At 44.1% G+C, this 10,257-nt stretch overlaps 2 protein-coding genes across 2 annotated transcripts; one reads left to right on the top strand and one right to left on the bottom strand.

The window, feature by feature from the left end:
* Window positions 1–960: 960 nt before the first annotated feature.
* Window positions 961–2,713, top strand: MELLADRAFT_112165 (uncharacterized protein; the record flags this gene model as incomplete). The annotated part of the gene is made up of 3 exons (XM_007416626.1): window positions 961–1,051; window positions 1,120–1,421; window positions 2,699–2,713. The coding sequence occupies 3 exons, from the start codon at window positions 961–963 to the stop codon at window positions 2,711–2,713; spliced, it is 408 nt and encodes a 135-aa protein (XP_007416688.1).
* Window positions 2,714–7,518: 4,805 nt separating this feature from the next.
* On the bottom strand, window positions 7,519–9,643 carry MELLADRAFT_93877 (uncharacterized protein; the record flags this gene model as incomplete). The annotated part of the gene is made up of 7 exons (XM_007416582.1): window positions 7,519–7,793; window positions 7,865–7,888; window positions 7,974–8,286; window positions 8,352–8,533; window positions 8,654–8,698; window positions 8,759–8,838; window positions 8,910–9,643. The coding sequence occupies 7 exons, from the start codon at window positions 9,641–9,643 to the stop codon at window positions 7,519–7,521; spliced, it is 1,653 nt and encodes a 550-aa protein (XP_007416644.1).
* Window positions 9,644–10,257: the final 614 nt, after the last annotated feature.

Genomic DNA, 10,257 nt, shown 5'->3' with positions numbered 1-10,257 from the left:
CTTTCAAAGACGGCATAGGTCCTTCAACGCTTGGGTTAGTTTCAGATCTCCTTTCGATACGTGGCCCATCATCTCATTTTTTCGATTCCTTTATCTCCATCTTCAAATCTTCTTCCATCATCATCATTTTCCACTCTTCCTTTTTCTCATCACCCTACCTTCCCGTGATCTTCGAATATCATGTCACCAACTCCCACCGCGCCTTCCAAGGTATGTGTTTTGATTGAACCATGTCTACTGAAATAAATGGTTGCTGACCTCGCGAATTCTCTGTTCTGCTAGAGAAATTGTCGCACTCGCGCTCAAATTGAGGAAGACCTGCTTGCATCCGGAATATCCTCCACCTCTCGAGCTACTCCTGCGGCGATCAAAAGGTCTCGAGTCGCCGCTCAAAAACGCGCTAGCAGTGTCTCCATGACTGCGCCCGCCAAACCGAACCGGGACAGCCCTCCTTTGGACATTGTCGATTATCAAACTATTGTCGCATACCTCAGTAAACCCAACATATGCAACTCTATCTTCGGCGGCGGGAGCCAGACCAGAGTGTCTGGCATGCCAATGAATCCCTCCACCATTTTGAACTCACTTGCGATCAAGTTGAACAACAACTACAACATAAGACACAACTCTACCAACATGCGTCTGAACGGAAGGGTATTACAGCAACGTTTGAAACGCTATAAGTCGAAATATCATAGCACCAAGGCTTTCAGTAAGAAAACGGGTAGTGGTTTGTCTGCCAAAAACGTGGCAGACGGGAATTGCACAATGGACCAGCTTTTGGAGAGCATGTGCCCATGCTTTAGCGAGATGGACGCTTTGTTTCGAGACAAGGGGAATGTCAACGCTTTTGGGATTCTCGACACCGGCATCGACCCAGTTGCGCTTTTCGCCAATGACGACGACGACGACGATGAAGTTGACATCATTGGAAACACCAACTCCAACGATGTGAACCACATGCCTGACGCCAATAGCGACGGAGGAAGTACAACCGATGGTCATGATAACTCGATGGTACTAGACAACACCGGTGGTAACAAACCCGTTTGTACGTATCTCGCTCATCTAAGAAGAAATGACGACTTTTCAAACTAATCCATGTGAATGCCTCCAAAGTTATGACTCCGCGACCTAAAAATAGTCTACCACCTCCAATTGCAACCAATCGTTTCTCAAGCCCTGATGCTGAAGAGTTGGAAGCGTATCAAGACCTTTTCGAGTCCCAAATGGCTAAAGATCACCCAATCCCGACCCCGGAAGATGACCTGAATGCTCACTATCGAAATTTCATCGAGAACGACGTTGATTCACCACCACCCACCCCGAAATGCACTCAGTCGGCAAGGAAGTCATCAAACAGAGCCGCGAAGAACGATTCAACTCAAACGGCGGCTCCCCCAAAACCACCTGCGCGGAAGGTCAGCAAACGTAAATATTCGAAGAAAGACACGTTAACCGCGGAAGAGCGTGCGATGGATTCCTCATCAGGAGACGAGAACACCCCTGGTAACGCAGCACCCATGACCACTTCAACTCAACGTCGTGGTTCAGCACGTCCCACTCTGGCTCGACGCGCTCTCGATCCCCTCCCTTCAATTGATCCTTCAACTGTACGAGGGAAGGACTATAAACACCCTGTGGCCACCGCAATGCAAGTTGGCAATGCGGCGAAGATTGACATGTTACGGTCTGCCAACAAGTGGCGCCAAGAGTTTGAGGCCGCCAAACAACTGGCTGAGGCTGAAGCTCGACAGTCCGATCTCAGTTGGGCCAAAGAAAAGTTTTACTTGGAACGTGAGGAAGAACGTAATCGATTGGCTCTCTTACGCGAAGAGGAACGCAATCGCATGGCTATCATTACCCGCAACGAGCGCAAAGCCTTTTGCGAAAAGCTGGTTCTTGAGGGCAAGACCCCTCAAGAAATTGAGGCCTATCTTCGCCTGGTATACCCCGAGGTGGGGCCTATGTAAGCTATCTCTCCTCTTCTAGTGGCCAAAGTTTTGGATTGGGTGCTGATCTTTGCTCCTTCTTCTGGATGTGATAGCGCGAGCACCTCAGCCTGACTATGACATCTGTTTGTTTCAACTCGGGCCTGTGACCTCTGTCTGTCTCCAGACCGACCTGAAGTATTTGTACTCTCATTTCGATTGTACTCTTATTTCGATTTTTGAGAGATAACTTTTCTCTTTTTGTTATGTGATTGTATCTGGTTCTCGAATATCAAATTTTGAGCAATGTTATCTTCTTGTTATGTGATTTAGAATTAGAAATGATATGTTATCAATCAGTTTGTGAAATGAAATCCAGTTCAAAATGTTCTCAAAAATTGAAAAAGAAAAGTCACGTTAAACATAAAAGTGATGTTTAAAAAAAAGTCACGTTAAACAGAAAAGTCATGTTAAAAAGGAAAGTCACGTTGAACTGCTTAAAAGCTTCACGTTAAACATAAAAGTGATGTTTAAAAAAAAAGTCACGTTCAACAGAAAAGTCATGTTAAAAAGGAAAGTCACGTTGAACTGCTTAAAAGCTCACAAACCACACTTGATATCATTTTGAAATGAAGTCAAGTGTCAACTCCTGACTTGTTCACATTCGATTGCAGAAACACAAGACCAGAAGAGATACAAGACCAGAACAAAATAACAACATCGAATCACACGACAACTTTAATAAAAACTTTCTTTGAATTGAACAGAGAGCTAGACTTTAATAAAAACTTTCTTTGAATTGAACAGAGAGCTAGACTTTAATAAAAACTTTCTTTGAATTGAACAGAGAGCTAGACTTTAATAAAAACTTTCTTTGAATTGAACAGAGAGCTAGCCAAAATCGAAAGACATCAATCGGATGAAAAGGGCCAAGTTACAATCAAAGAGTACTGAAGAGTCTACATCGAGAAACTGAACAGAGGACGGATTAAGATTACACAATTGGAAGACCGCCGTTTTCCCAGTTGTACGCCACCGCGTAGTCTCGCACAGCCTCACGTCGAGCTCTTCCTCTTTCAACCATAGCAATATTACACTCTAATTCACGAAATCTATCTTGACCAGCCTCGCCTCGTTCAGCAGTTATCAGTTCTTGGTCCTCGTCCTCCCATGCGTTTCCGAGTTGGGCCAGCATATTATGAAGAATGATGCACACTCGAACCCATCGTAAGATATGATACATATCTTCTTTCTCATTTAATGCCAATCGTAATCCCTGAAGCGACGCCCATCTCGACTTCAGAATACCAATGCAATGTTCATTGCGCACACGAGCCTTCGCCACACACCAGTTGAACTCTCTGTTGCGCTGAACGTCACCTGCCTGGCCTTTGTATGAGGGAACCACAGAGTCAGAAGGTATGTATGCAGAATCGGCGATTATGTATTCGCCTGACCAGAAACGAGTCAGTAAACATGTCAGTACAGTCTTTGAATGCCACGGGTGAAAGGAAAACGTGACATACCTTTATCGAAATATTTGTTTTGAGCGTTAGCAACATCTGTTTTTGAATAAACCGTGCTGTCACAGCATGAACCGGGCCATCCACCATAAGCATAAGTAATTCGGCGATCGCAGTCACAGATGATCTGTATGTTGATTGAATAACGGTGCTTTCTGTCAAAAAAGACTTCACCATCACGTCCTGGTCGCTGAAAGAGGGGAATGGTAGTTCCGTCGACAAACCCCACACAGCCAGGGAAACCATCTCGCTCCAGCACCTTAGATATAGCTTTGCGTCTGTCTGAGTTTGGCCATGTGACATAGTGAGACCCCGCTTGTAAGATAGCCGTTATTACGCGCCGAGTGCAGTTGACTACAGAACCGCGAGCCACTTTGTAGTTCCTCGCAAAACGACCAACTGAAGCTCCATTGCCGTTACTGCCGAGGCGCTCGAGTGTGATGGCAAGCTGTTGTTCCACTGGAGGTTGCGGATTGTTGGTGTTTGACACAAAAATTGGATGTAAGTGAATCATGCCTAAAAGAGCGCCGAAACCTTCTGGAGTTGTTCTCATAGCTTGACGAAAGTTGGTTCTTCGAGAATGCAACATATCCCGTAGATCGAAGAGATTAGCTGGTCGGACACGCATTCGAGGCTCCAGGTATTGGTTCGAGATGACCGTGGTGAGCATGTCTCCCCACATCTCTTCCTCGTCAAACAGGTCATCAAATAACGTTGCCATAAATTCATCTTCCGGGTAGGCAATTCGGCCATCGCTAGGGTCAAGTGGGTGGTGTCCATCTCCCGGATCGTTGGTGGCCGCATTCATATGAGCAAACATACATAACATGGTGAGATCTCGTATCGCAGCTGCTCGGTCAGATACCCGAGGCATGATGGAGGTGAAAAAGTGGATTGGTGTTGAAGATGTGAACTGGATGATAGTTTGGAAGCAGGGGTCGAGATTACCAGTTGGAGGGTAGATGAAGAGGCCAGGTGATTCAAAACATATGAAAAAAAAATCATTCATGTTGAAAAAAAAGACCGTTTGATCCAACAAAAGAGGAGCTAACTGACTTTTCCGGACGTTGGACCTGAAAAGAGAAGGTCATAAATCCTAAATTTACAGACACTGTCACTCTGCGAACGCAAATTTTAAGGGTGTCACACCCCTAAAATTTAGGTTTGCCAATATCCGGCGAGCTGTTTGCAAAATCTGTCTTGAACCGCCCTATTGTGGGATGTTTGTACGGATGTGTCCATCTGTAATCATATTATCATATTACCAACTGGCTGCGCCCCTGCGCACACATGTATCACTCGCGCGAGCAGAGCAACTCGCGATTTGCACAACCCTTCGTTTGCTCTCCGGTCTGCGGCTGGCCTGCCATGGCCGCCTGTAGCCGGCCAAGACACCTCTGTGGTGTATGTCAAGTTTCAACATTGAGGATTTGGTCAAGAGGAGCAACACCCACGGCGCTCCGCTCCGATCCGCTAAATTTCCAATATTTACGGGCGGAGCGGTTTTGCGCTATGTAAGAAAGCACTACTGCTTTGCTATAGAAAACAGATCACTATGAGATCTGAGAGCGGTGCGGCTTTAGTGAACGCTCCGCTCCGCTGTTGATTTTTTTTTGGCTTGATAGCGAAATAAAGCGGCAAAAAGAGCAATTTTTTTAAAAAAGCCCGTGTTGATTGCATAAAATACTCTCAAGGGCTGAGTGGGGACGTAGAAGTGATAAAAAAAGTAAGAAAAGGAATTTTTTTTTTTTAAGTTTTGTTGTTTTTTATGAAACTAGCAAAAAAGAAAAGCACACAACATTGATTAAAACTGATACGAACTCCTGTTTATCAGTAAGAAGATAGATTGAATGAAAAAGGACAAGTTTTTTTGGGGGGTTTAAGGTCGTGTTTAATCAGAATGATGAAGTAAAGCAGATAACTCTAATTTTTACCCTTGCCCTTGCCCTTGCGTTGGTCAGACTCATACGCATTAACATAAGCACACGCTTCAACAAATTTACCGGTAACTAAAGTAATCTTCGCTTTCAACCATTCACGAACACCAACCAGCATGGTGATTGATTTTGCTGATAGAGACCCACACCCAGGCACCGCAATATCGGCTGCCGAAGAGAACGTCCTCTCGCATGCGCACGAGGTGGCCGATAATGCGAGGTAGTCGCGAGCTAATGTAGCAAGGACTGGGAAGTGTTTCTCATGCTCCTATAGATGAAGATACTGTTAGTAAAAAATAAAAGAACAAGAGTGAGAATAAGATATTAGATGATTGAGCTCACCTTCCACCAGAGAAGCTTGTTCTCGCCTGCTCGCAACAAGTGAGCACCTTTCCAAGTAGGCACCGAGTTCTTCTTGCCGTTTATCAGAGGGTGACTGGGTAGAGACGTCGGTTGTGAAGATGTCAAATTGTGAAGAAGTAGTCGGAATGGGTGCAGGGTTAGGGGTATCCTGATTAATTTCCGATGTTTCTGATGAGGTATTGATCGGATCTTCAGGCCACTCAGCCAACGCTTTTTCAAAAGCATTGATGAAGAGTTCCTTGGCTCGGACAGCTGAATCGGGGTAGTTGAGATCAAAGAATCGTTTACGGAAACGAGGGTTGAGCACAGTAGCTAAAACAACTACATCGGAGGCCACGGCCTCTTCTTGATAGCCTTCAAGTTTTGTCAACATCACACCGAGCATGTTCTGTAAGTAAGGATCATCACATGCATCTTTAAGGGTGTCAACCTCGTGTACAATGCGCGAGTATTCTGCAAGTAATACACAGCCAGAGGAGAAGTTGCCTTCCATGCGCTTGGTAGCATGGACAAATACCTGGAAACAATGAATCAGAGATGAGAAGACAGTGAAAACAAAATGTAGATCAAAACAAAAGACTTACCTCGAGAATCTTGACAAGATTCTCAATTGAATCCCAATCTTCATCCGTGAATTGAATCCCTTGATAATATTTCGTCTTTCGATCGCTGTGAAGAATAGAATCTATAACCTAAAAAAGGAAACCCAAATCAGTATGAGAAAGATTGAATGAAATAGGTAAGTAAAGCAGGATACTCACGTCCGATGGAAATACGTGTACGTCAAATGAAGAAAAGGCTGACGCGCTTTTCAAAGCTACATGTGTAGCTACTGCACCATGTGACTTACAGGCACCTGTAGCTACTAGCCTTCTGGACTAGTATTCGAAGAAAAACGAGACTCTATGGTCGGATAAAAGCCGATATTCTTTGCGAGAGAATGCCGACGCGTCCGACAAGTCGGGCGCCTACTTTTTTCCAAGTTTTTTCTCCATATTTCTCCTACCGACGCGTCCGACACCACCAAAACTTCACAAATTCACTAAGTCCAACACGCAGACCAACTTCACCACTTCACATCTCACAACAACCCAAGACCATAAGTTCACGGCCACTTCACAAGGAGTCACAAGAACAAAACTTCACAAAGGCTCACAACTCAATCACCTCAAGTTACCAGTTCACACTAAAAGATCACTTCACAACCAACTCAAGATCCACAACTCACCCTATACTATAAGTTACCAGTTCACACAAATAAAGATCATTTCACAACGCTTCGTCCATTCATACAGGTACAATCTCAAGATCCTCAAATAGTCAAGATCGATAGCAACTCACAATTTAGTCAAGATTGATTGATTGATCGATCCAAACTCTCAGCATCTCTACCATATCCTTAAGGCCATCACTGTTCTTGGACATCATCTATACATGTCCAAGCGATTACCTAAAGAATTCTCGATCCCCCTCATAGCGATTTCGCACGGGCCTCCCTTTACTTAACTCATCAAATAGCCAAATTGTATTCCTATCTCATTTTCTATAACTTTTGAAAATGAAATTTGTATCCATAATAAATGTATAGTTGAAAGGAATAACATCGATCATAGAGAACAAACAAGATGAGCTGGTCACCTGAGGAAGAAATAAAACAAGAAAGAAAATGAGGAGATGAAAAAAGATGAACAATAGTGAGAGAGAAGAAAAAACTATAAACGCCCATGATTAATTCAAAGTAATCCACAAAATCATTAAGTCTCATCAGTCACCCTCAGTCTCATCTTCACCAATCCCCTTCCATTCTTCTGGTTCCTCTTCGATTCCAAGCCCAAGTTGTTCATCATTTTCCAATGGTTCCTCATGATTATCCCCCAACAAGTTACCCTGATTATCACTAATATGTCGTTCCTCCTCATCATCAGCTATCAAGTCGTCCTGATCCTCAGGAATCTTCTCAAATCTAAATAGGCCAGCCTGGAGATCATTCAACCAAAGTGACCGGCAACTGTTCATCGCGTTAAAGCCTAATTTCAATACTTCGGGGGGGAGGCTAGACCCAGGCAGCTGCCTGATCTTCACTTTCCATCCCTTCAAAACAAAAGCTTACCTGGGTCCGGTCCACGAGGAAAACCTGGTGGAACAAATTTCAATACCTTTCCTGCAGAGGTATGTCCATATTAGTCATTGTTACCACAAACGTGAAACAACCGGCTCACCTAAAGCTGATTTCAAACATGCTGCTAGATCACTCTTCACCTTGTCACCAGGATCCACACGCTTCTGGTTCATTTTCATCTTTTCCGCTTTGCCAATTTTTTTAGCAATCACCTTGTCGACCGAGATACCTTGCGTCTGTGCCGCAAATATGGTGGGGAAATTGCTCTTACTACGCACATAATCCGCCAACTCTTCGTTGGACGTATACTCCTTACACCACCCTGGATCCGCAGAATCACCTCCAGTGGCAGGATGGGTACTAGATGCGAGAAAGTAGTATCCAAAGTCCATGCGATTCGCCTCGTTTTCAATCTAGTATAAGAAATTCTCATTAGCAGATATTTAATAATAATAATAATTACTAAAATTACACACACCTGATTATGCAGCTTTTCAACACACTTCAAAGAGAGTTGATTGTATTTGGGAACTGTTCGACCTTCTGTTATACCACTCGATGCCTTAGCATACACTTGGCGAACCTTCGCAGCACAGACAGCTCCATCGTATATCCCTTGGAGCTCCTCGCGATCCTCAGGCAACAAATCAATAGGTTCATCTTAATCGTCGTCCATGTCGCTGGTTGGGGCCGGAAGACCAGATAAAGTGTAGAAGACACGAGGGTGAAACACGCGCTTTTGATTCGCCAATAATGCTTTCCAGGCAGCACCAAGCTTACGGTTACAATTAGCTAATATATTTCCAGCCTGGCCTCTACGGGGCACTGCAAAGGCAAATGGAATATCAGCATGAAGCCACTGTTTGGTGATAAAACTGAACTAACTCTTTAGTTTCCGAGCCTCCACTGAAAATTTCAACCAAAGACGATATGCATCAGGAAACCGTGTACCTCCAAGCTCACCCCTGAATATATGATACGGACTCCCGATCAGATTGTTACCACCATGAAAACAGCGGTCTGACATTACACTTACAAGCTTTTATCTAAAGTATAAGGTGTAATGTTACCCATCATCGCCAGCATCCTCTTATGATGTTTATAAAGTTTCTTGATTGCCTTTGCTTCGACTAGGATATGTGGAGGAACCGAGGTCACCTTCTTCTGTGAATTCTGAACCGTAGTAATACGCTTTCTTGGCCACTCCTTAACTAGCTCTTTATAATTTTGAATCGATGGCAGGACTGAATTATCTTCTACTTCATCATCGAGTTCCAAATTCTCCAGTGGATTGGGATTGGAAGGGCTGTTGGCAAACTGTGCCTCAAGCCGTGCAGTTATATTGTGAGGATCGTCGAGAGGATTAGCAAGGGGGGTTTGCTGAGATTTATCCCGGGTGACTCGTTTCATATTAGCTCTGCGAGCTCTGGTGGGTCGCTTCGCAAGAGCTTCAAGAACCTCATTGTCGGAGTCCAAATCGCCAGTGTTGGATTCGTCAGTGTTGGATGTCAATGCCTTGTAAATGTCCTCATTGTCCGGCAAGTCATCTTCACTATCACTCTCTACCTGAGTCGTATGATTCTCAAGACGAGAAGATCTTGTATCCTTGGAATTATTACTGGTAGATCGATTTGATTTCCTAGTTGGTTTCTTAGTTGGACTGTTGCGCAATCCCAAGGCCTTCGACTTCTTGCCCCGTACAGCTCGCGATCCGGAGCTCTGCTTTGTACCTGACAGTGCTCTAGCACTGGAACGAGTCTTGAGTACCATTATGTGACTGGAGAGATGAATGAATGCTTGGAGATGAAGAATGAGGTTGAGGTTGAGGTTTGTCCAGAGGAGAATACCGTGATGGTTCGAAATGGGTGTGGTAGTTAATAGCTCTCCTCACATGAATGACTTGGGGTTTCAATTGTCACATGAATGACATGATCTGAAATAGGGTTGGGACCTCACATTTTTGTGAAAATTTGTGAACTACATCTTAATTGAAGTAATGATGAATCTTAAGCTCACAAGTGTGAATGGGCTCTGGTTGTGAACTGGCAAGATAGTTCACAAAAGCTTGTGAACTTGTGATGTACCTTACAAATGAAAGTGAGCTGGTTCTAGTGTTCACAAGTTCACAATACCTCGCAAAGTTGTGATGTAGTTCACATAAGCTTGTGAACTTGTGAACTGGTGAAGCAGCTCACACTTTTTGTGAACTGCTTCACCAGTTCACAAAACCTCGCAAAGTTGTGATGTAGTTCACATAAGCTTGTGAACTTGTGAACTTGGAATGCAGTTCACACTGCTTGTGAACTAACTGCTTCACGAGTTCACAAAACCTCGCAAAGCTGTGATGTACTTCACATAAGCTTGTGAACTTGTGAACTTGTGAT

The sequence above is a fragment of the Melampsora larici-populina genome (assembly GCF_000204055.1).
Source record: "Melampsora larici-populina 98AG31 unplaced genomic scaffold MELLAscaffold_62, whole genome shotgun sequence".
NCBI classification, from domain to species: domain Eukaryota; kingdom Fungi; phylum Basidiomycota; class Pucciniomycetes; order Pucciniales; family Melampsoraceae; genus Melampsora; species Melampsora laricis-populina.
Note: the sequence above shows the minus strand (reverse complement) of the source record. Positions and strands in the feature narration are given on the sequence as shown.